Source organism: Oculina patagonica, chromosome 8 (assembly GCF_052425735.1).
Source record: "Oculina patagonica isolate OP01 chromosome 8, crgOcupat, whole genome shotgun sequence".
NCBI lineage: Eukaryota > Metazoa > Cnidaria > Anthozoa > Scleractinia > Oculinidae > Oculina > Oculina patagonica.
Genome location: NC_135765.1, coordinates 31,722,379 through 31,748,417, shown reverse-complemented (window position 1 = coordinate 31,748,417; position 26,039 = coordinate 31,722,379). Strand labels below are relative to the sequence as shown.

At 38.3% G+C, this 26,039-nt stretch overlaps 1 protein-coding gene across 2 annotated transcripts; it reads left to right on the top strand.

Annotated features, from left to right (window-relative positions):
• Positions 1 to 653: 653 nt before the first annotated feature.
• LOC144664396 (serine/threonine-protein kinase mig-15-like) lies at positions 654 to 25,304 on the top strand. Of its 2 annotated transcripts, none has more exons than XM_078525507.1 (34): positions 654 to 976; positions 1,355 to 1,420; positions 4,237 to 4,293; positions 4,923 to 4,967; positions 5,219 to 5,299; positions 5,432 to 5,480; positions 6,210 to 6,271; positions 6,360 to 6,450; positions 7,116 to 7,188; positions 7,317 to 7,374; positions 7,716 to 7,770; positions 7,875 to 8,038; positions 10,354 to 10,441; positions 11,451 to 11,541; positions 11,972 to 12,039; positions 13,091 to 13,134; positions 13,273 to 13,418; positions 13,920 to 13,975; positions 14,846 to 14,910; positions 15,632 to 15,730; positions 15,875 to 16,084; positions 16,585 to 16,648; positions 16,800 to 16,865; positions 17,010 to 17,087; positions 17,618 to 17,685; positions 19,520 to 19,592; positions 19,685 to 19,785; positions 20,223 to 20,316; positions 20,986 to 21,044; positions 21,372 to 21,414; positions 21,842 to 21,877; positions 21,997 to 22,077; positions 22,738 to 22,877; positions 23,394 to 25,304. In XM_078525507.1, the coding sequence occupies exons 1-34, from the start codon at positions 935 to 937 to the stop codon at positions 23,475 to 23,477; spliced, it is 2,697 nt and encodes an 898-aa protein (XP_078381633.1). In that variant the 5' UTR covers positions 654 to 934; the 3' UTR covers positions 23,478 to 25,304. The 2 variants fall into 2 exon arrangements, with proteins under 2 accessions (XP_078381633.1, XP_078381632.1); XM_078525506.1 differs by having other exon boundaries at positions 14,840 to 14,910.
• Positions 25,305 to 26,039: the final 735 nt, after the last annotated feature.

Genomic DNA, 26,039 nt, shown 5'->3' with positions numbered 1-26,039 from the left:
TAAGTCACGTCTTTTTCGAGGAGATACCCTTCCTCTAAAAAAAATGTAAAAAAAAAAAACCCCGACGCAAAGGTTTTTTGGCTCGTCACGAAAGATTGCGTACGACCTACCGACGTCTGTAGGAGGCTAAGGATGGAAGGATGGGGAAGGAGGCAGCAATGTCAAGAGAAAAGAGTCTCTCATCACCTCATTATCCCTCGCAGCCAAATATTCTCTCATAAGACAATACTGTGGACGAGTCAAAGCACAGCCTTCGACCAATCATACGCCCGGCGCTATCCATGTGCGCGAGAAAAATCGTCTGGAACCAGCCCGAGGAAACTTGGGTCTGCGCGGAGTGCGCGCACCCTCAATTCTGGAGTCCCTAGTCGCCGCAAGCGTGACTCCCTTCACCCCTTCCAAATGTCAGTATCAGAAAGTCTCCGTTTCTCAATCACGCGTTTTCCATCATTCTCGGTCGCTCGTGAGAGTAATAAACTCTCTTCGCCTCTGGCAAGTCAGGGCCGTCAAAAGATACAAACTCTGAAAATTCCTACTCGGAAAACTACTCTGAAAGCGCATTGGACGACAGCGAATTTCTGTCAGCGGCCATCAACTCAGCATGTTATCACGTGACCAGACCCAAGCCCCTCCCTCCGCTTTGTTTTGAGAATGGCTCCTGAATGTTTTCCTATGAGGAGAACGCCATGAGCCCTCTACTCTTGTGTATATTTTGCACGAAATGTGAACGTTCATTTGTTTTTGCAAACACTCCAATGTAAACGAATGAATATTTTGAACGTAGGAGAGTTTATGTGGGCGAAAGCGTAGCGCAATCTCTCAAACGAGTTCTACGGATGTGACAAGCTTCCCGCGGTGGGCTTTCTGACGGTGACAGCGGTTGAAATACTTCTGTGCAATTGTGGTCGTAAATTCGTCACTTTGGAGAGTTAAAATGGCGTACGGACTGGATGATATTGATTTAGCTTCACTGAAGGTGAGGAAAATTTCGCTTTTTACTTGTATAATCCCGTTTAGCTGTCGAAATTCTCGGATTGGAATCAAGACCATAAAAACTAGTTTGTAGCTTGGTGAGACTGCTTGGCCGGTCAAGTCAATTTCTTGTGAAGTGATATTTTTTTGCGTCGTGACGAAGATATTGAGCGAAGTGGCTTGCTAAAGAACAGTGAAGTTGTGGTGAAGTTTTAGTGATGTCTTTATGTGATATGATTTAGTTATTGTTATATCGTTGTGAATCTCGTTGTCTAGACACTAACATGAATTCCCGGGGACTCTTTTCCAACTGTGCTTTATCTCGCTTATTATCGTGTTTGAAATCGGTAAGATCCTTAAATTTACGTATTGCCTTTTACAGGATCCTGCCGGAATTTTTGATTTAGTAGAAGTTGTTGGCAATGGAACTTATGGTCAAGTCCACAAGGTATATACTAAACGTGTTTTGAATCACTGATTTCAATTCAGTGAATTCACTCAACACAACAATTTATAATCTTCAGTAATTTGTTATGCCACTTGGCTCTTTCATTTTCCATGTAAATTTTTCATGCGTTTAGAAATTAGCACCACGAATTTTCTTTTCACAATTCTGAAACGGATATCTTATAATCAGCAAGTGGCATAGCAATGTGTTGTCATGTAAAATGGAAAACACGTATTATAATATTTACTTATCTGTTCTTGAACATTCTCGTGTCATTGCAATGTTTGATAATATTTATGTATTTATTTTACAGTTTTAAGCTTTCCTATGTAATAAGCTTTATGATTGTAATTCACTTGCAAAGAAGAAATATATTTATTAATTTTCTTAGCTTTATAAAGACAGATCTTGCTTGTTTAATAACAATTTACATCAACATGTAATTACGACTACATATTGAGGAAGACTGTCTTGTGTGATTTTTGACAGCAATATCTTTTTGCCCTTTGATCGTATATTGGATATAAATTATTGACGTTCTTTATATAAATGTTTCTCCTTGTGGAACATAATTGTTTGTGTACATCGAAGCTTTTGCAAACAGGAGGGCTGTAACACTAAGAGCTTAGTAAGAAGTGATGAAAGAAGACTTATTATTTCACTTCTTCAATGACAATTATGACTAACAAAAAACAGATTTGACATTTAATCCTTGTCAGTTTTACCTCCTATTGCTATCATATTGTTTTACAATGCTTAAAATGCATGTCTTTGTCTGACAGGATAATTCTTCACGACTTGTTATATATATTGAAGCTAACTTTAACCCTTTTTCTTACATAATTTAATTATTATATTAGTGGAAATACATTTCCACATTCAATTTATGACAACTCTTCCCTGCAAAGGACCTTGATTAATCTTGTCACAAAACATAATTTTAGGATTTTCTACAGAAATGCAGCCAAGCTTTATTAATTTGTTCTCTTTGAAAATAAATAATTTGAAAACATTTTAAAATATAATTGCTCATTATGTAAATTGCTATAATTATGTAATTATTTTAAGTCTATTAGGTGACAGGTTAAGATTGCAAACTCCTACAAAGCATTTCATATAATTTGATAAAGTCATTTTACACGCCATTTAACAATAACGTCAGTAACCTTTGCACAAATTTATACTCAATTTGATACATAAACTATATTGAAAGGGATAGTATGGTTTTAAAATTTGTAATAGTCTAGCACATTAATAGGCTATTTCCAAGCTACCGTTTGACTTCTGTTTCAAAACGAGTGATCAGTCTAGGTGCAAAACCATTCAGATGAAACTGAGTTTCACTCACAGGTCCATTTTCATTCTGAAAATCAAACTTATTTTCATTTGAACGGTTTCACACATAGACTCATTTTGAAACAGAGGCAAATTGTAACTCGGAAATGGCCTATTTTATGTTCTTACTCATTTCCGAGTTACCCTTTGCCTCTGTTTCAAAACGATTCTATGTGCAAAACCATTCATATGAAACTGAGTTTACCACAGGTCCATTTTCAGCAAAACAAACTCATTTTCATTTGAATGGTTTCACACATTAGGGTAACTCGGAAATGGCCTATTTAATGTTCTAAAATGTTTTGATAAACCCCAATATTTGTGTGCTATCTTAAGATTTTAAAATATGATCAGAATTTAAAAGTGATATCTAGTGGGTTCTAAAGCATAAGCTAGTGGCATGATGACAAATCTGCTTATATTAGGTTGTTGCTACATTTCTCACAACTGGGAGCCATCCGCCGCCACGCAGCCTGACCTTTTTAACAATACTCTAATCATCAGGCTGAATCAGACTCGCAATGATTCAGGGATATGAAGACACGACAAGCGAGAAACATGGTCCCTAGCACCAACTCAGCCCCTAACTCCGGTGGGTGGGTGGGGGGTGTCGGCAATGGCGGATGGCATGCAAAGTGACGGCGTCTCAGTGACCGAACCCCCCCCCCCCATACACTCGAACCCAGGTTCCCAACTGTGTGGGGAAGTCCGCTCCGCCTCGCCAGCAGAACCACACTTGTAAACATGATGTTGATGTACCTAAGTTGTACAACAATATTGTAGATTTGATGTAATTTATTAGCATTCTGTTCCCATTTAAATAGTCATGAAGCACAGATGCTGAGGTGCAAAAATTTAGGACAATTCTTTTCACTTTTTCTTGTACTACTGGTGTATGATCTTGTTTTACATGACTTTGTGGTTGTGATTATTTGAGTATAGTGCTGAAATATTCATTTCCAAAGCTTACTTCAAGCGCTAGTAATGACTTTACACTATTGTTTACAGTATACGTCAAGAGTATGTTGACAGTCTCTTTCTCAGTATAGAGATGCGATTCTCCTCTCTTAAATGAAGCAATTTTTGTCTATCAAGAAGTGATTCTTGTCTTAAGAGATGCAAGTCCTTCTTACTGTAGCATTAGTAATAATAAATGATCCCAACGTTGGAAGTAAGGAAGGGATCCTCATGGGGAAGCACAAGTGAGATGCCCCAAGGTGGCTTACCTAAATGAGGAGTAAAATCGAGGATTACATTCATACACCTAATCAAATTTTGTTATTTTGGCTGCAAACAATAAATACAGCAAAACTTAATTTGTCCTTCTTACTGTAGGTTTTGCAAGCAAAACAAAAAAATCCATATTTCCCCCCTTACAATCTGCCACAAACGCCCAGTTTTGCCAATTTCTTAAGTATTAGGCATGGAGGTCAAAAGTTCCTCTTTCTAACAAGATCATTTCACTTCAATAACAAACACAGGGTCGACACAAGAGGACTGGGCAACTGGCAGCTATCAAGATCATGGACGTTACTGAAGTAAGTTATGCCACCTATTGATCTCTGTTTTGGTTTTGTTACGAATTTTGTCTTACAAAATCAACTTTGTTGCATCATAACTGTGATGTGGGCTAGATATGCTGTATTGTATATTGCTAAGCCCAATTCAGATTAGAGGAAATCCTCTTTTAGAATTTGGCCAAATTTTTCGATTCCACCGGAATCATTAATTTCTCGAAGCTACCAAGGAAAGTAAATTGCCTTGAGTACTCGGGATAAAATACATTGTTCAACTAAGAGAGGGAAACAATTTATTTTGACTTTCCACCCATGTTATCAGGCGGTTTGGGAAATCGAGGGTGCAAGAAATAACAATTTACATGTCAGATAATTTTGAAGGAAGAAGTGTCATTTACCGTGACGTATAACCATAGAAAAAATTGGGTGGCGAGAACCCTGTGTGTATATATATGTAACATATCACCACATCATCATCTTCATCCATAATATCTTTATTACTCAACGCTGGGTACAAAGTAGAATACAGTTACGCATGTATATACTATAATGATGATAATAACAATGACGACAACACTGAAAATCATGAGCATTAAGGAATGCTATTCTTTATTTAAATTCACCTTAAAGATGATTTTGTTTCTTTTCAGGATGAGGAAGAAGAAATTAAGTTAGAAATAAATGTCCTCAGAAAGGTATGCATGCACATACAGCTTTATAAGAAGATTTAATTGTGTGATCACTTAACATGCTTCACCTTTGCCTAAGGCCCAATTCTTGCTTGCACTCTTAAACCCTCATCCAACCTCCCTTCCTAAATTTGGAGATAAAAAAAAAAATAAAATTCAAGCAGCCCATGTGGCAGCATGTTTTATGTTAACTTGTTAGATTGTAACTGTGTCCCTTGATAAAATCGAAAGTTAATGTACATTTTCTCATTCTTTAGTTTTCTAATCATCGCAACATAGCCACTTACTATGGAGCTTTTGTGAAGAAAGCTTTACCAGGACAAGAAGATCAGCTTTGGGTATGTATAATAGTACATAAGTCACTTAAGCCCTCCCAAAGTTTAGGATTGGTAAATGGAATATATTAATACAACTGTAGCTCATTATTTCCATCTATTTCTAATAAAATTGTTTCTTTTTTTAAAAAAAAACTGGTGATGGAGTTTTGTGGAGCAGGGTCCATAACAGACCTTGTTAAAGGTGTGTACAAATTATCTGACTTCCTTATAATACACTGAACACACACCTTCATTAGTCAGAGTGGATGTAAAGTTAATAATGATGGCAGCAAAGAAGGTGCTTCTCTTTTGTAGCACCTAGCCTATGGAACTCTCTCCCGAACTATATAAGAGAGAGTGGCTTGCTATCAGATTTTAAGACTTGTATAAAGACATACCTTTTTAGCAAATTTTATAATTAGACTTTTAGTCAGTTAACCAGTAAATTAGATAGTTTAGTTGGGCAGTTAGTTAGTCACTTAGTTAATTAGTTAAGTTAGTTAGTTAATGAGTTTTTCATTTAATGGTTTTAATGATTCTTAGTTTTTATTTCCATTTTTACAGCTTGTGCTGGATTTTATTTGTTAGTATGTCCTTTTATCAGCCTAGTGTAAATTTTTTAAGTAAATTTCACTCCTTTTAATAATATTTTTACTGTAAAGCGCCATCAGCCAGTGGATGTGGCGCTATATAAATCTTATATTTTTATTATTACTGTTACTATTATTATTATATTGCAGTACTAAATAAAACAAATTTTTAATGAACAGTACAATAGCTCAGTGCATGTGTTATTCATCTTGGTAAAGTTTCTTAGTTATTCTCTGCAAGCTTAACAACGACATAAAAGTACCAAATGGGGGTTGCCTAAGAGCTACATTATCAGATAATATTTTTTTCAATATTCTCTTTGTTTCCTCCTTCTGTTTAGCTTCTAAAGGCAAAGCATTAAAAGAGGAGTGGATTTCATACATCTGTCATGAAGTGCTTAATGTAAGTTTCTCTGTACAAATAATGTTTTATTGCCAGATGTATTGTTTTTCTATAAGCTTACCCATAACTTTATTCTGTTCTTGTGTAGGGTGTGAGCCATCTCCATCAAAACCATGTCATACATAGAGATATCAAAGGACAAAATGTGCTATTAACAGACAGTGCAGAGGTCAAGTTAGGTAAGCAAAGCACAGATCATTTAGAAGTACTGCACAACAGCAAAACACTTATTTTGTGCATGTGCATCAAAAGATATATTTATAGTAAGTAATCATATTCTTTTTTGCCTTTATTAAAATAAAAAAAAAAAAAAAAAAAAAAATATAAAAAAAAAAAAAAAAAAAAGGGGGAAAAAAAAAACCAAAAAAAAAAAAAAAAAAAAAAAAAAAAAAAATATTTAAAAGATTTAAAAAAAAAAAAAAAAAAATTTTCTTTTTTTTTTTTTTTTCAAAAAGGGGGGGGGGAAAAAAAATAACAAATCACAAAAAATCCGCGCGTATTATATGTTAAACCATCGGATAAGGTGTTTTTATTGCCCTGTTGACAAATTCTTCAATAAATATTGACTTGCAAGCTGCCTGGTGAATTTGACATTTGTGTACATTGTGTGGTTCCAGAAAATATACCACCCCCCCTCCAACAAAATTTTTATACCCCCCCCTCCTCTTGGAATTTCCAGTGGCCTTCAGTTGGGGGAGGGGGTATGACTATTTTCTGGTACACGCATCTTGCTAGTAACTTCCTGCGCATCAATTTTGTGCGTACACTTGCTTCACTGTTTTGTATAAGGTACACTTCATGTTAATGCATCTCTTGTATGTTTGCTCTCTTTCTCTGCCTGTAGTTGACTTTGGTGTAAGTGCTCAGCTGGACAGAACCATTGGAAGAAGAAACACTTTCATTGGAACACCATACTGGTGAGAAGCTGTTTAAGTTACAAAGTTTTTTTCTCTATTGGTTCATTTGTATTCCATGGTTGACTTAATTCATTATTTACACTAATTTTGTACATGCAACCACTAATAAACATGTGATGTTGTTGTAGGATGGCCCCAGAAGTGATTGCTTGTGATGAACAACCTGATGCTACATATGACAACAGGGTATGAATTCACACAAAAAAATAGCTTTTTTCGCGATCCCATAATACACGTTGTTTACCCCCCCCCCCCCCCAAAAAAAAAAAATTGCATGTTCTTTTTCTTGGGACGATTATAATTATTGTAAATCCCAAGAGAAATTAAAAACAATGCTTATGCAAATATTTTGGGGGTAAACAAGATGTATTATAGGAATGGTGAAAACAGCAAATAGCCACTTTTTCAGCAAATCTGATAATTTAATCCAGTAAGTTACTATTGCTCAGTGATAAATTTGGTTGCAGTTGAATGTTATTTCAACTGAAAATTGTTTGTGATTGTTAAGAGGGATTTCTTTCTTTCAGTGTGACATGTGGTCTATAGGAATCACTGCAATTGAAATGGCTGAAACACAACCTCGTAAGTAATACACACATCAATTAGTTAAAGTTTTATTTAATGTGATTAATACATAGTTAATAAAAATATATCAGTGCATCTAAGAGGCAGCTTCATTTCCACAGCTCTATGTGACATGCATCCAATGCGAGCCTTGTTTCTAATTCCACGGAGTGAGCCACCAAAACTGAAATCAAAGAAGTCATGGTCAAAGAAATTCCACAACTTTGTCAACACCTGTTTGATTAAAGATTATCATCAGAGACCCACAGCAGATCAACTCTTGCAAGTATGTGTAGTGTCGTTATGACTTATTATAAGCTGATTGTAACAAATTCAACCAGCACCTAAACAGACCCCAAAAAGTCCATACTGATATATACCGTAATTTCCGGCCGCTTACCCGCACAGCAGATTACCCGCACCGGTCGATTTTTGCCAAAATGAGAAAAAAGATTCAGCAGATTACCCGCACTGGCAGATAACCCAGTGTTCTCCCCAGGTATCTTAGGCCAGGCGGGCCGCCTGGCTTGATTCGGTGAAAAAATCGTTGCCGCCTGGCTTAAAACTTAAGATTTATCCAAATGCAAGCTTTTTTTAGATTTGGAAATGGGTGTTCCTATCCAGAACTAAAGGAGAAATTACTCAATAAAGTTGATGAAACATTGCCTGGTGTATATTTTACTGTGTTTTCTCACAATTGTTATAATTATTAAAGTGATTTATCCTTAAATGAATATGTTCAAACCTGTGATGCATTCGTTTCGTTGAACAGCGGCCATCTTAAAATTGTCCCGAAAACACAAGGACACTTCAAGGTGTCATTCATGAAATACTAAACCAAATTCCCGCGTTCGTGAAAGGAGTGTCAAAAATGGCAAGCCAGTAGACGCAGCGGGTCCAGAAAAGAAAAGAAAGGCTTCCCAAAGTAAGATAAGTTCATTTTTTTTCTCTGGAAAAGAGACAGAAGATAGAAAGTAATGCGGTCGGGTAACGAAGTTCCGAGTCAGAGCTCTCAACATCTGTTAATTCAAAACATTGAAAATCAGGTTTTGACCCAGCTTGCATTGGCTGAAGGACATTCCGTGGCTTAAGACTACTAGCAATGACAGTGGTATGTTATGCAAGTTGTGTAGAAAACATAACCAAAGACCCAAGAGAGTAGGCCAAGGATGTGCTGTTTGGGTTGATGTTCCGTGATTCAACTTGTTTCAAATTAGAACATGAAAAAACAAATCACCACAATGTTGCAGTTAAAATGTAACCAATGTACAAGTAGGGGGGGGGGGGGGGAAGAGACCCTGGGAGCAGGCTTAGAGAGAGTACCCCCTGGCCTTCCAAAAATCCTGGGGAGAACACTGTAACCCACACCCAAAAACAAAAGAAAGTTATGCTAAATAGTTCGAGAACTCACAAATTTGAATTGATAGAGCGATTTGTAAGCCTTTCATGCTCGTGTCCACGTGGAATAAGATAAAAGTTTCTGCTATTTGGCCACCAATCGGGCAGTTAAAAGCATTCTTCTCAGCCATTGCTTTCTTATGTTTGATTTTACAAGTAAAATATCCAATGTATTAATGTTTAAGACTTAACAGAATGCGAATCGTTCGTTGTTGGAGCAATCGATCGTCGAGCGCCATTTTTGTTTGTCCTTGTTATGTTGAGAGAAAGCTGGGAAGATTCGGTTCGCAATTTTCTCCAAAAAACAAGATCTCGGGATCTACTGGGACTTTGAAATCGCTTGAAATGGGAAAATACTTTTTATATTAAGGCAGTGCTAACTGTAAAGTTTTCACTGATGCGTCGAGTATTTTTGTAACATTTCTACACTTGTCAATGTTTTGTTTACATGCGTGCCGACAAATATATTTTTCATCACGTTCCACTAATTATGTGCCGCCGCCGTGAATTCAACAGATCACTGAGATGTTTATTTATCTCAGGTTCTACAAGGTCTAAGAAATTGCTTGAAACGGGAAATTACTATATAACTCAAGGCAGCCCTAGCTAGGAATATTCCACTGATGTATCGAGTATTCTTGCACTTTTATCACAGTCAATGCTGTGTTTATACTGCACGCGCACATGCCGATAAACGTTGTCATCATGTTTCAGTTTTGTTGTGATTTCCATCAAGCAGAAATGCGTTTATAGGTGTGAATTTTTTAAACAAAAAATGTGAAATTGACAAGGTAAGGAAATTATCAACGCACACACACCAAGGGAAAAAATTGTATGGAATGTTTTCATATGTTTTGATCCAACTTGCATTGGCTTTAACTTTAATCAAGCAACATTGAGAATTCTAAAACAAATAAAGCACAATACAAGAATCGATAGGAAGTGTTTCTCAATTAAACAAACAAGTTATTATAACATAGGTCTGTGGCAAGCATATATTTGATGACTCTTATCTCTTTTTTTATCTTCTGTCAGTACTGTAATTGTTGTTTAATACTTACTGGAAGATTAAAAAATTATCAGATAACCCGCACCACCCTATTACCCGCACCAACGTTTATTTACTGAAAAATTAACGTATTACCTGCGGGTAATCTGCCAGAAATTACGGTATATATATCATATTACTTTTAATAATTGCAGCATGAGTTTATTCGCGACGCAAGGTCTCATGAAAGGAAAATTAGAATTGAGCTAAAGGACTTCATTGACAGGATGAAAAAGAAGAAAGGTTGGTGTTGGATAATTCTTATTCTTTTAATTCTTATTCTTATTCTTGTTCTTAAATTTAGATCACACTGTCATTCAACATACTAAGATTAGAGTCCTAATTTACTCACTCAGAGAGTTAAATATTGTGCATGAAACCTTGCAATATCAAAATAAGTAAAATGTTTTTGAAACGTTCTCTGGTTAAAAATTTGTTAAAATTGAGAAAAAAAGAAAGAGAAAAAAAATTTAAAAAAATTAACCAGAGAACGTTCAAAAACATTTTACTTAATTATGAATCCTGGTGACTCTTCCATTTTCAATATCAAAATACATTGTTAAGACAATCGATGTTATGAATAAAGTGGTTTTCAATTTTTTTTTTAAACTAAAAAAAAAAAAAAACTCCAAACAAACAAAAAACACAATATAACCAAAACCAAATAATCTGGCTAATCACAAAGGATCCAATTAATCCAGTTATCCAATCAAAACTTGATGCAAATACATGTGGCCGACACAAAGCATGGGAAAAAGAGAACAAACGCGAGCGAGTCACGATTGATGAACATTGGAGTTACTTCTAATTGGCTGAGAAAGTGGCATGTGTTTTAAATCAATCACTAAGCGTAGTAATGCAAAACCAAAGCAAACGCGAATAACTTTTGACAATCAAGTGAAAACCGATCTATATCAAATTTTTAACTAAGGGAGATAGTGCTAATGTACCACAAAATTCTTAACAACAACATTGAATAAAATGTATAGCAGTTAGTAAGGATATGGCCCCCCCCCGCCCCCCCCCCCCCAAAAAAAAAAGAAAAAAAAAAAAAAAAAAAAAAGGAGAAAAAAAACCAATTTAAAAAAAAAAAAAAAATTTCTTTTTTTTTTTTTTTTTTTTTTTTTCCCCCCCCCCCCCCAACCAAAAATTTAATACGCCCAGGGCGCTCAATCGAATAAATACGGTATTTTAATTTTGAGATTAGGACTAAAATAGGTCTAAATGATTTTTTTGTCTGCTTTTCTTGCAGCTCCTCTGGATCATGAAGAAGAGTATCAATATTCTGGCAGTGAGGAGGAGGATGAGCAGTTGTTAGCAGGAATGATTGCTGAGGAGATGGGGTGAGAACATGTTCTGTCAATGTTATTAGAATAAACTAGTGTATTTAATGTGGGAGGCGCGGTGGCCTAATGGTTAGCGTGCTCAACTCCGAATCGAACGGCCCAGGTTCGAGGCTTGGCCGGGGCGCTGCGTTGTGTTCTTGGGCAAGACACTTTACTCTCACAGTGCCTCTCTCCACCCAGGTGTATAAATTGGTACCGGCAAATTTACTGCTGGGGGGTAACCCTGCGATGGACGCATCCCATCCAGGGGGGAGTAGCAATACTCCTAGTCCCTTAATGGTACAGAAACCGGGATAAGCTCCGGCTGTATGGGCCTCATGGCTCGGAGACAGACTTTACCTTTACTTTTAGTGTATTTAATGAATCAGTAATTTTATGTTGTCAAAGATCCATCATTAAAGTGTTTTTTTTTTTGCCTTTCCTGTAGCATTGTAAATGTACAGTCAACACTAAGAAGAAACCTGACCCTTATGCAGGGAGGGACTTTTGGAAGAGGTGAAGATATTGTAAAACATTAAAAATAAACGTCTGGTGCCAGTGTCATCAAGTCACTTATGTCCAGAAATGCACGCAATGACGAAAATGACGAATTAGGCGAAATCTCGTCAAATGACAAAGGTGACGAAATTTCGTCAAATTCGTCAAGCCAGCAAAGTTATGTCATTTAACTCAACCCATGCAGTGCTGACAAATTTGACGAAAATGACGATATTGATAAAATTTCGTCAAATTCGTCAAGCCAGCAAAGTTATGTCATTTAACTAAACCCATGCAGTGCTGACGAATTTGACGAAATTGACGAATTGTGGGAGGCAGTGTGGTTGAGTGGTTAGAGCACTGGACTTGAAATCCAGAGGTCCCAGATTCAAGTCCCGTTCTGACCACAACCTGGAGTTGTTTTACAGTAAGACTTGAATTCAACTCCTCAGCCACGCATGTAAATAGGCAATAATTGGTTTCCCACCTTCCTGAGTTGGGATTTTTAACCTTGTTATGTTTCATACGCAGAAAGCAAATATAAACAATATTTTATTGCATTTCAGACCATGTGCCCTCGTACGGTTCGTACCAAGTACACAACTCTTACCTTGATTTTGATAGATTCATCGCTTGTATCTCACAGTTGATGATCAAGATCAATAGGCATCCCATTATTACTGCCTTCTTTCTCTAAAAACAAACTCAAAAGCTCTCTTTGCCCTGACAACCGCAATTTTAAATTGATTTTTGACCGAATCATGAAATACGTTGTGTAGGCCACATTCAAGTATATTAGCTCAAATTTGCGGGTGGATTGGGTAATTCTCTTGTCACGCATTCTACCAAATTTTGTAGGCATCAGACGAAGAATAAATTTTCAGTGACTTTTTTTCGTCATCGTTCCTGAAGAAACGATATTTAAAGGTATATATTAAAGTTAATTTGTTGTATTTATTTCTAATGTTTGAATGCCGACCCCATTAAAACTTGTGCTAAATCAGTAACAGAGGGTAAGCAATTTTTTTTAGTTATCTGTCTGTTTTAATTTGAGTGTCAAACTTTTCAGGTAATAATTATCCACCAAGAAGGACAAGCAGTGGAAGCAGTCCTGTAAGTTATGTCTTTGTTATTTAGTTATTTAATAATTTGTATAATTCAATCCCTATGTGTCACACAGGCATGATGGGCAGTAAGTAAGTAAGTATAATTCAATTAATATCTCTGTTATTCCATATGTAATTTTGACAGGAAATGAATCAGAACCATGCTCTGCCCCAGCACATGGGTGCCACTGGTGGGTACGATAATGATGTCTTCCTGGATACTAGTGTTGACAGCTTTATGACGTTACAAGCAGATGACACTATTTCAGCATCCAACCATTCACGACATCGGTAAGTCAGGCTTCATCTTGTCAATCCCCACCCAACACCCACAGGGCTCGAGACTAACTTTTTTGCTAACTAGCCTAGTGGCTAGTGACACCTTTGATTTCACTAGCCAAAACCAATATTCTACTAGCCAGATCTTTCAAGCTTGGTTTTCGTTTTTTTCCCAAGCCAGCAGAGACAAAAGACAGTGACAAATCGGACAAAATAGGTTTTTCTTCCCGTCCAACGTAACCGAATCTAAAATGTGTACATGAAGGCTTTTTTGAAAGCGTTGACGTACGCAAACTCTCACCCTTGCTGTTAATGCAACCTTACCCAATCACTGATTAACGTTACAACCTACACATAATGAAAGTCCAAAATCTACAAGCCAAAAGTTCATTTCTACTAGCCTTTGGCTAGTTGGCTACCATTAGTCTCGAGCCCTGACCCATATACCTTTTTTAAAAATCAGTAATATACACAAGCATTTCAAATCAATGAACAGTTTAAATTGTATTTTAGACCCTCTTTGGATGCGCATGACGATGGTGATCACACATTGAGGCCACAAAGAGATGGTAAATAATTCTTCAATCAAAATAATAATAAAATTATATTTTAGAGAATAATGTAAAAGCTGCTACATTAGCCCGAAAGGTCAACAGACTGTTACTGTCTTTTCCCAAACACACAGCTAAAACTGCCGTTGATTGCATCTACCTGTGAACGCACGCACTAAGAACATGTTTTCAAACGACGTCAAATGTCAGCGTTGCAGGTGTCAAACTTTGAAGTTTAGCAGACCGTAACGACAACTTTCGCGCCGAAAGTTCAACACATCCCGGTTTTGAAATGGCGGAAGGATTAGATATAGAGACTTCTTCTGAGAAACTGATGCTGATCTGTGTCGATATTCGTACACAGATTCACTTGAATCGTTTCTAGTGTAAAGTTTTGCCCATACTCAGTGTTTATGGTGAGTATATTGAGTGCAAAAGTTCGCGTTATACCTGAAACGCAGACGTTTGACGTCTTTTGAAAACATGTTTTTGGTGCGTGCGTTCACAGGTAGATGCAATCGACGGTACATGGAACATTGCGTTGACTAACTTTTCCAAAAAAACAACTGTAGAATTTTTCATAACTAGTTTTTTGAAGCAAGATTTTGACTGTAAAGCCCAGGCAACACAATCATAAAGGTGTTGCAGAGAGTTAGCGGATGAGAACTGCCAAAGAGTTTTTCTCCACTTTTTAGTGAGCATGGACCAAATGGGTCTAACTTTTGATGACTGTCAACTAAAATTTGAGTAGGTTCAAGTTCAACGAGAGCAAAGCCACACAAGAGCCCTAAGTGCATGCAAGTTTTAGGGCAAGCGAAAGGAAGGGTTAGAACTCTTGTTGTCTCTCATTCTTGTTTAACCTGATTAAATCGTTGCTTTTAGCTCAAGATGATGATGTAGACGTAGATGGATATGATACCATGGTAGTGAAGGAAGATGACAATGATTCAGTGGTAAGCTACTCTTTATTCTAAGTCTTTGAAATAATGATAACTTTTTTTACCGTACCCAAATTCGCAAGTAGCCAATCAAACGCGCGATCTACTGTCCTGATATCCAACGATATCAAGTCACTGACTTGATATGCCAGGATATCACGGACACTTTAAACTTTCAAGTAAAGTAGTGTTGACGTAGGATGAATTGAAAAGAGGTTTTACCAATAAAGCAGAATCTCGTAATTTAAGATTAGCTAGTGAAGAAGTAAAAACTTTCCCGCCAAAACTAATCTTGAGCGCGCTCGCCAACTACGCGATATTTGCCAACGAGTACTGAAACATTCAGACTGAAACAATAGAGTCGGAGTTCCCAAATGTTTCGCTAAATTCTGAATTTGGGTACAGTAAATACCTAATCGTACCATTTCGATACGCTTTGGCGGCACATCAGGCTCGTTTGGTCTCGCCATGGGCCCCCCAAAAAAAACCATGGCTCGATCAAACCCCTATGCCGCGAAGGTACGATTAGGTATAAGTAGGGAGTCAGGTACAGGTGTCCCCTATTTCTTTTGTTTTATCATGAAGCAAAGGAAATAAGAGATATCTGCACACAGACTCATATTGAATTTTGCCCAGTAAGCATTAGCCAATCAAGGTTGAGGACATGTCTGATGATATTTGTTAATTTCTAAATTTTGGAAAACGTTTTTTTCCTTTTTCGATTTTGCATTTTCAGTCCAGTGCATCAACTGCCAGCATTGGCGAATCAAATGCCCCCACCCGACCCCTGACAAACAACCTGCCAGATGTCCTTCCTACACAACAACAAGTCAAGGTAGTTCCTTTAAAGAAAAGTTATAAATCCAAATTTGTAACTAACAATTTTACAAAAATATTATTTTATTTTTCACCAAAATTTGTGGCCAAGTATGTTCACCATCTTGCTTACCTATTCCTTTGCATTTAACTTGAATTTCAGAAAACTCCGCAATCTCCGAAATCTCGAGATCGTCACAAGTCATCAGATGAATCAATAGCTTCATCATTTGTGGCTCAGGACCCCAAAAAAGACAGAAAATTCTCTAAACAACGAAGCTTTGGCTTTGGCCGGCCGTCGCAAGCGCCTTCAGAGGTGTCGGTCAACTTGACGCCTGACAGAGCTTCAACTGCTAATCTCGACGACATGGGAGTAAGTTACATGCAGACATAAAGTTTAAGACAGTTTTCCGTCAAACATTCGAGCAATAAAGGCAAAAACAAAGTTACCAAAAAGACCTCATAGCATGGTAACAGTATTAATACAGTTAAGAAGAACCTATCGAAATTTGAGCTCTGAGCTGACCCTGCGAGGGAAAAACGAGTTTGAAGTTCTCCATATTTTTAGTTAAAATAGACGTTTCACGTAAGTTCAAAACAAAATAACACACGTTTTAAGCTTTTCTTTCAAGGTTTGACAATAAATTTCTCAAGAATGGTTTAGAATTAAATAGCGGGGTCAATTGGAGAAATGAACTACAGTGAGATGTTTCAAACAGTATACAAAATGTACTTTGCTATGAGTAGATTTTTGGTAAGTAATTTCTGCACTTTAATAATTGCTAAGTAATAATTGCTTGAACTTTGAGCCGATCCGTCTTTAAAATACTTTTATTAACAATTCACTGAAGATTTGTCTCTGTTTCCCTTTAGATGCCACAGATCAGAAAGTACAAATACAAATTTCGAACAGAAATCCTTTGTGGAGCTCTTTGGGGTAAGGTTGTGTTAGAAGTAAGACTTCATGTATCTAGTAAATTACTAATTTTTTTTTCAGGGTAACTGTAGAATACCCGTCAATTTGAAAGCATTTCTAAGAACTGAGTTTAAAAGACTTGTTAATTCGTTCGAATGTTTTTATTTTGCAGGTGTTAATCTTATTGTTGGTACAGAAAACGGTTTATATCTGTTGGACCGCAGTGGTCATGGAAAAGGTAGGGATTTATGATAAACTTCTTTAAACCTGTGATACAAATTTGTGCTTTCTTCGACGAAAGCCTTTCCGTCTTACTTTCATTTTGTAATTTCGTAGTTTTTATTTTGTTACAAACTCACCCAAATTCGTACTGTTTTGTCAGTTTTTCAGCTTATTTCTAGACGCAGATTTCAGCAAATAGACGTTCTAGAAGGAATAAACGTACTTATTTCCATTAGCGGTAAGAGAAGTCATTTCCACATGTCCTTGATTTGCTGGGTACTGCAAGCGTTTTAAAGGGACTGTGTCACGGCTGAGTTAGATTATTTTAATAAGCTTTGCCAAATACTCAATGTAAAACTTAAATTTTGCAAATAAATTACTTCTATGTATCTAAATGACAAAACCATAGCTTAATTGCAGCCAAATGTGTATCCCGGGCGTTATAATTTAAAGATACAAGCAAACGAGACTACCGGTAACTTTGAAAACTGTTCAGCCCAACAAGATTTCAAAAACCCGTATCGCAATCCGTTTCAATCGTCGTCACTTTTGGCCATCCGTTCCTTCTTTTGTATTTGTTGTGTTATTGAAATGTTCCTTCACTGTTGTAAGAGGGGATTTTTTTTATATTTTACTGATTTTGTTGGTCATTTCCCATGCCTAAATTTGGCTAAAATCTGTGACACAGTCCCTTTAACTCCTGTTTAGCGTTATCATAGCAGTTTTGCGGTGTTTGAAAATCGTATCACGTTTGCTTTTTCTTCGTAGGCAAACAGAACAAACTACGAGTGTATTACCTATCATGGTTGAAAGCAAAGATCCTCAAAGGAGAAGAGGTATAGAATAGTTGCTTCACAGTGAAACGTTTCATAGCATTGTTATTCAGTTAGTCTATTATACTCTGGCGGTTTTTTGGTTTAAGTCAATTTGGTACATTCGTACAGTTGCTACAGTGGAACCCCGATATAACGATATGCCAAGGGGGCAGTAAAATTATATCGTTATATCGAGGAATCGTTATATCGGGGTTCCGTCCCATACATTTCACTATTGCCGGGACATAACATATTCATCGTTATATCGGGAATATCGTTATATCGAAGATCGTTATATCGGGGTTCCACTGTATCTGGTGGTTAACGGTAACGAAAATAAAGCCAATGACCGGCAAACCGAAATTTTGTCCGGCCAAATTGTCATCTTGACCGGACATTGGGGACTTAAAGATACCTGGACGGCTGACCTCGAGGTAGCCTGCGTTGCAGACGAACAAAACCCCGGTATATACCGGGGTTTTGTTCGTCTGCAACGCAGGCTAACCTCGAGGACGGCTGACCGGAAGTAATTTTTCGCGTGTAGCCTATATTGCGCATGCCAGCTTCACGCACATTGCCGTCCAGCTCCGTCCAGCTGTTGTCGAGGACGTGAGAAGTAGAGTTTTGCCGTCCACCAGCGAACGGGAGTGCTTTTTGTACGATTTCGTTTAAAAATCTCATTATTTTTAATTCTGTTACTCTGTTAGATGGTCCTTTAGGGACCGTTCATTTTTTAATGGGTGGGGGGGGGGGGGCTGGTGGGATTTGATCGATAGTCGCTGCTATATATGATGGCCCCCCCCTTCTACATCGGAAATTTTAGCCTGGCCCCCCCCTCGAGATCCAATTTTTTTTCGATGCCCCCCCCCCCATACAAAAAAATACGCGACATTCAAGTAAATTTTAATTTATCAAGCTAAAGAGTGTATCAGTTGTTCAGTCATCATAATAGACAAGTTACATCCTCCAAATAGCTGACATTTGGCTTTGATTTTTTATTGCGTGATGGTGTTTGTTAGTATGGGTTGACTGCATTTGTAACCAGTGAGCTGTTGGGTTGAGCTAATGCTGTTTTGTACATATAACAAAGTAGGGGGTCCGGGGGCATGCTCCCCCGGGAAAATTTGAATTTTAAGAACCTCAGGAATGTTATTTTGGGCATTCTGGCAAGGTTTTAAACTATTATAGAAGCCCTCGTTTCAACACTTAAAATTATAATTATTTTCAGTGACCCCCCTTACAGACCATATTTTTTTGGCTGACCCCCCCTTTTAAGCCATATTTTTTTGCATGGCCTCCCCCCTCAAATCCCACCAGCCCCCCCTACTCCATAAAAAATGAACAGTCCCTTATGGTATTCTTGGTTTGGTACTGATAAAAAGTTAAGAAGTCAAGTTTTGTTTGCGGTTGCGAATATATTTGCTGTACTTTGCATAAACGCTGATGGCGAAGCCACGTGCGTGAAATTATGAACTTTCTTGCTTGTGTTTCTAAAAAAATTTCACTTGGAATTTGTACCCTGTGAATGAAAATAGTGCTTTCTGGTCCCAGACTTTGAGCTAGAAGCGCCAAATGATTTTCTTCGCATGTTTTGGGCTAAGGAATTATTGATCCACTAACGAAGCCGTCCTCTGTTCACACACGACGGCTCTTAACGTTGGAAGTTCCCGCCAAGAACGTCGACATCAACCTAGTCCTCCTCGCGAAATTCTACCGTCCTCGCACCGTCCTCGAGGTCAGCCGTCCAGGTATCTTAAAGTCCCTATTGTCCGTTGACCGGCCGCCACTTTTGAGTCCTGTCTGACATTGGTTCTACTGTAATGTATTGTCATGTTTTGCTACACTTGTTTTGTAGGCTGACCATCACAGAAGACAAAGAGGTTACACAACAGTGGGTGATCTTGAAGGATGTGTTCATTATAAAGTTGGTAAGCACACTTTTTATTCAATGTAACGTCTTGCAACAAGAAAAGCTATCGAAAGAAACCAAACATCATTTGACGTTTCCTTTGTATTGCAGTTAATTTTCATCGCATTAAATTTCTCGCCATTGCAACGGAAAACAGGATTGAAGTTTATGCGTGGGCTCCCAAACCTTATCACAAGTTCATGGCCTTTAAAGTGAGTGGAGTTTATCTTTCTAATTTGTTTATGTTTGCGAGAATTTTTTTCACATTGAGGTAAACATACGTGTAAGCACTGCCAAGCGCGGGAAAACATGTAACGGTAACCAGTGAAAAACGCGGGAAAAGCCACGATTCGTATAACTTTTGTATCTGATTGGCTGCAAAGAGAACAGCCTTTGTTTTGATTGGCTGCAAAGAGAACAGCCTTTGTTTTGATTGGCTAGAACTCGCCACCCAAGACTTTTTTAAACCAATAAGAGCTCAACAAACACAAATCCAGCTAAACACTTATAGCGGGAAAGTACAATCCGATCTGAAAGTATTTCTTGTGTTGAAATGAAGGTTTATTAGCCATGCTAACGAAAATGTTGGTTTAGGGTAGCTAAGAACTCGTATTTGAGTCAGCAGCTAATGTAGTCCTTTTTTCTGCAGTCATTCCCGAGCTTGATTCATAGACCGCTGATGTTGAATGTGACGATAGAAGCGGACAATAGCAAACTTAAAGTCTGCTACTCCTCTGAAATAGGTAAGAAAAAGGCTGTCCGCCAAAAGAATCGAGATACGTAGATGATCTAATAAACGCCCACTCTCACGCCCCCCTTGAGACGCCCCGTTTTTAATAGACACCCCCCTTCAAGAACCGCCTCAAAAACCAAGGTAACGCTCCACAGAGTGAAATCATGCAATTTATTTAGTTTCTTGCTTGAATCGAACATCGAAGAGGCCAACGATGTCAACATGGTTGACCCCGATGACGATGAAGACATCTATATCTCCAGGCTTTGCATTAGCGTAGATTAGATTAGTCTTCTTCTCGCAAACTCTGTTTTCTATCTTACTCTGCTAGCAAAATACGCGTCTTATTTGTTTTGTTTACGTTGTTACAGCTAAAGTGAATAAATGCCTCTCTCTGATGAACGCCTCATACCTATTTAACGCCCCTGTTAGGGCCCCTAATATTTAGTAGACGCCACGGGCGTTTAGTAGATCATTTACGGTAATACCAGAAGCGCTGACTATTTACCGAAAACTGCAACAAACGATCCTCACTTTAGCACAGCAACAACCAGTATTTGAGCCAGCCTGAAATGTCAGTATTTTCCCAAAGCCAATCAAATTCTCCCTACTTATGTAGGAAAAACAAACGAGACCAGGAAGGGGAATATGCATGCTGATACTCTTGTTTGTTTTGCAGGTTTCCATGCCGTGGACTTGGATTCGGCTTCAGTTAACGATTTGTTTATACCGAGTCAGGTCAGTTTAATGAGCAAGTCTCTTCTTTTCGTTTCTTCTTTCTTGAACACATCTTTGATGACAGTTTCTTCTAGGTTGGTCAGAATTTCATACTGGTTTACACAAGGAATTTAACTCTTTTTTGCGCCTTTAACTTGCTTACATCTCATTCCTTATGGTAAAAGCTGCGCACGCATTTCAGTTCTAATTCACAGTTCGGTAACAATTCGATTTTTGGCATGGTTTGTCAGTTGTGTTTTACTGTAACAAATTACATTCTATAGTAGCGTTACCTTTCTGCTATCTTTTAACCCTTTTTTTATTATTTTTGTTGCTTACGTTTTACAGCTTCAAGAAAAGTTTCAGCCGCACGCTATTATTCCTTTACCAAGTAAGAACTCATTGGAATTAGCAAGAGAAAATAAGGGGATCCCTTAGAGCGGTTTTCACTTGAGTGTCGAAAGTAATTCACGTTTGCATTGGTTTTGCATTACTACGCTTTGTGATTGGTTTAAAATACTCGCGCCACTTTCTTAGCCCGCATTCAGAAGTAAAACCAAAACCAATCATAACTGGCTCGGGCACGTTTTCCCGCGCTTCGTGCTGGCTACATGTATTTGCTTCGAGTTTTGATTGGTTCACTGGATTGTCTGTGTTCTATAAGTTGTGATTGGCTAGAGTAATAGCTGTGGTTTTGGTTTTACGAAACTCATTTGAAAACTGCTCTATTTTCTCTTGGAATTAGTGATAAATATCCGTCAATTTTGTTATTAGTGTGGGGCTCGTATTAAGCGACTAACTGTTTCACTCTGCTTTAGGTTCGAGTGGTTTGGAGCTTCTTCTCTGCTTTAACAGTAAGTAGAAGTATATTCCGTGTTGCGTGTTGAAATTCTGTTTTATAAAGGAGTGGACGTGCGTAAAACATCACAACTTTCCCGAGTTTATTTTTTTAATATTTGAAAATTTCTTCTAGATGAAGGAGTTTATGTTAACACCAACGGAGAGCTTGTCAGACATGCCGTGTTACAATGGGGAGAGACTCCTTACGCTATCGGTAAGTTTCTGATAACTAGTTATGTCTAGCTGTTCAGAGCACTTTCCCGATAATTCTTCAGTAATTGTGTCTTTGGTGTTAGCTCTTTAGCTTGCGTTAACGAATAGGAACGATGATGATGTCTTAGCCAATCACGCGTCAAACCAAAGTTAGGGACTGACCATTATTTTTTTGGAGGGGGGGGGGGGGGTGATGAAAAATATTGAAAAAAATTGTTTGCAGGGCCTAAAAAGACAAAATAAATTGTTTGCAAACACGATACGTGTAACAAAAAATAGTTAGAAAATAAAAAAATAGTTTCCCCCCCCCCCTCCAAGAAAATAATGGTCCGTCCCTTACCAATCGCAGTTTCACTTACGCGACCAGCCTATCCCCGCACTTAGCGCCGGTTACATATTTTTCCCGCGCTTTGCGCCGGGTGTTATTTTTCCCGTGCTTGTTACCGTTTACATTGCGCTCACTGCGCGTACTGTTTTCGCGCGCTTTCCATAAGGTGCACGTTTTCCCGCACTTTCCATAAGGTGCATGTTTTCCGCGCTTGCTGCCAGTTACTAGTTTTCCCGCGCTGACTAGTTTTCGCGCCCTCTCTCCTCGCATTCGCTTCTCGTCCGAGTAGCAGTTACTGAATCATCATTAATATTATCACAAATCTAATTGCAGCTCACATAGGCTCTGGACAGATTATGGGCTGGGGAGAAAAAGCCATCGAGGTCCGCTCTGTGGAGACAGGTCTTCTGGACGGCGTGTTTATGCATAAAAGAGCACAGACGTTTAGATTTCTCTGTGAAAGGAACGAAAAGGTTGGTACTTGCCCTTGTTACTAGTTTCTCCTCGACATTATTGTCGTCTCGCAACACTGTTTCGTAAATAGCTTGTCACGTTATTACCGACTTCGTTCAGTTGCTAGTACAAATTCTCAAATTCTTCTAATGGTTAGTGCATGGGACTACAGATCGAACGGTCCGGGTTTGAGCCCTGACCGGGGCACTGTGTTGTGTTCTTGGGTAAGACACTTTACTCTCAAGTCATAGTGCCTCTCTCCACTCAGGTGTATAAATGGGTACCGGCGAAATAATGCTGGGGGTACCCTGCGACGGACTAGCATCCCATCCAGGGGGGAGTAGAAATATTCCTAGCCGCCTAATGCTATCGAAACCGGGATAAGCTTCAGCAGTATGAGTCACTTGGCCGGAGGCTTCCCTCCAGATAATGGGCTTGAAAATCGAGATTAAAATAGAAACGGGCAACGCTATAGTTTTTCTTGTATGAGCTTAACTTATTTAAATATCGATGCAAATTTTTATTTTTGTTTGTAGGTTTTCTTTGCTTCTCGGTCGAGTTCAAGCGGCCAGATATACTTCATGACGCTCAGCAAAACGTTCAAGAACTTTGGTTACTGATAATGAAACTGACTCCCTTCAGCGAAGGAATAAAACTACAGCAAGAGTTCATTTGGTTCTTGATGAACAAAAGACGTGCAAAAGAAATAAAAACAGTGCAAGTGGAGATTTTCCGAGGGCGAAGCAATCAAGCTGGTCCCTAATCGACCCGAAGCAACGCGCGGGTTTCGGGATGTGGCCCTCGGGATTCTTAGAGTGGACAAGCTAACTTGGAGTCAACGTCTTAGGTGATTTGTGCACTTAACTGAGAGATGTAGCATTATAGATTATAGTTTGAATTTTTATGATATAAGTAAGGTAAAATGTAATAGTTACGTTGTAGTAACAAATTTGAAGAGAGAGATTTTGATTGTCTGGTGACATGGAAACAGATGATTGGTTTCTTCGATAGACGATTTCCCCCAAAACGACTTTGAAAGCATAAAAGAGTTCTCAAAACGCTTTATCTGTATAAAATATTCTTTTTTACGCGTGTAAATAGTCTCTGTGTTTGGTTAACTTTCTTGCAGTGTGGTCGTACAGTTGATTGTGTAATTTAGAACTTAAGAATGCTTATTTTAAATGAGCGAGGTTGTGGTACAAATGAAATTCTCGGCCAGACAGAAGATGGGTTGAGCCGGCAACAGTCGTGTATTGGTAAGTAAGACTGTGGTGTAGCTTGAAGTTTATCCGCGTCAGCGCTCGGGGCGTGTTCGGAACGTATTCGGCTTCTACGAACATTTACCGACACTTCGGCTCTTGCCGGTTATGGTTAGACCAATCAATGGTTTTGATGTACTTAAAAAAATACTTAGAAACTGCCAAACGCGAGTATTTTTCTGTCGAATATTTGTACTCGAGTTGGGATAGCGTTTGAAATGAAAGTTTTATTTAGAACTCAGTTTAGATTAGCAAGGATTCTAAGTGAAACACTTCGCCATTAATAGTGACTTTTTCAACCCCGATAAGACCATGCAGTGCCTTGACTAGTATTCATATAGCTTTTATGGTACTAGTTGCAAGAATTTCATTGTATATATGTTGGTGATTAACTTGTTTAGTCGAGTAAGATGCGTGTTTCGTTCAGTTAGTTTGCTTGTTTCTGTTTGGGCTGGAATAGCGCGCAGTTCAGATTTATTTATTTACATCAAAAGGGCGGGCACCTTGGTTTCGTACAAAACGTTGCACAGCTCTAGCTGAGAAAATCATATGCATCTATGACTTGATTGAATATTGAACGCGAGGCTTTTAATTATACGCAGTTGAAAGTTCTACAGTGAAAAGTGTCGTATCGTGGATTAAATTTTGACGTTTTCATCGCGTTTTGTTGGTTTTTCCACACGTGACAGCCAATCAAAATAGGAACAACTGCAAGTGCAATTTATGGACACATGACTTCCCCGCATCACAAGAAAACTTGTTTTTGATTGGCCAAAAAATGGGAAAGCCAACAAAATGATGTCAATCAAAATCTTGTCTAGTGGACGGGTTGCTACTCTAAACGACCGTGGCTACACAGCCTAAATTTCATGTACCAAACGTTCTTATAGAAGCGCAAAAACATCAGCAGCCGTTCCTTACTTGGCGTACAACAAAGCGTACTCTTTAACTTTGTTATTCGCGGGACTGAATAGTCCAAAGATTGTAAAAAACACTAAAATAGCTGAGTAAATTACTGAGTAAGCGTACAAACAAATTTCAGTGGTACGCGTAATAAGCAGATAGCAATTTTAGTTCATTAATTTTTAACTATTTTTCATAGACTCCATGGCATACCGTGATAGCATTCAATAAATGTAAGAAGCCTATTTGCCATCATGTTTTGTAATAAAACAAACGTACAACGTCTCTTAATCGTTCTCTTTTTATCGTGGGTTACCGTTTAATTTTCTTTGTCAATAGAACTCTGTATGCAGAATGGAGGTTGGAGCCCGGCTGGGCGGTAAAGAAACGGTAAAGGCCTGGCTAAACTAGGAAACATTGTTGCACAGGCAAATGAGACTCAGTTTAGCCACGCGGGAAACATATGATGCGGAAACAAAAAATGTTTCTGCCTCAGGTCAAAAACATTTTTGCTTCCCAGACACAAGTTTTGCTTTCGAAACATGTGGCCCAGTTTAGGCCCCATGGAAGCAATGTTGTCTAGTTTATGCGAATGCGTCACATTTTTTCCCCTTGTTTCCTCGTTTAGTCACCTGGAAAGCAAAACATTTTGCTTGCTTTCCGCTAGAAAACATGACTAGGAACAATGTTTCCTAGTTTAGACAGGCCTTTGAGGTTCGAATGGAGCTTATCCCGATTCAGGCAGCGAGGAGGGAGTGAGAGCGAGCGACCTTCAACTGTCCGAGAACCCGGCTAAGTGAAGCTCTGTCCCTCCCCGCCCCCTTATAAAATGAAAACACCCATATGAAAGTACAGTAGCTTTGCACGTCCAATATACAGTTGGTACATTTTTCAATCGTCCTCTGCAAAATAGCGAAATGCTGCGTCATGACGAGGAATTTCATAAATTCAAGGGTATCGCAGTCTTGGAAAGTAATGAAAAGTCAGAATTTAATAAATTGCTTTCCCAACAATCCACCT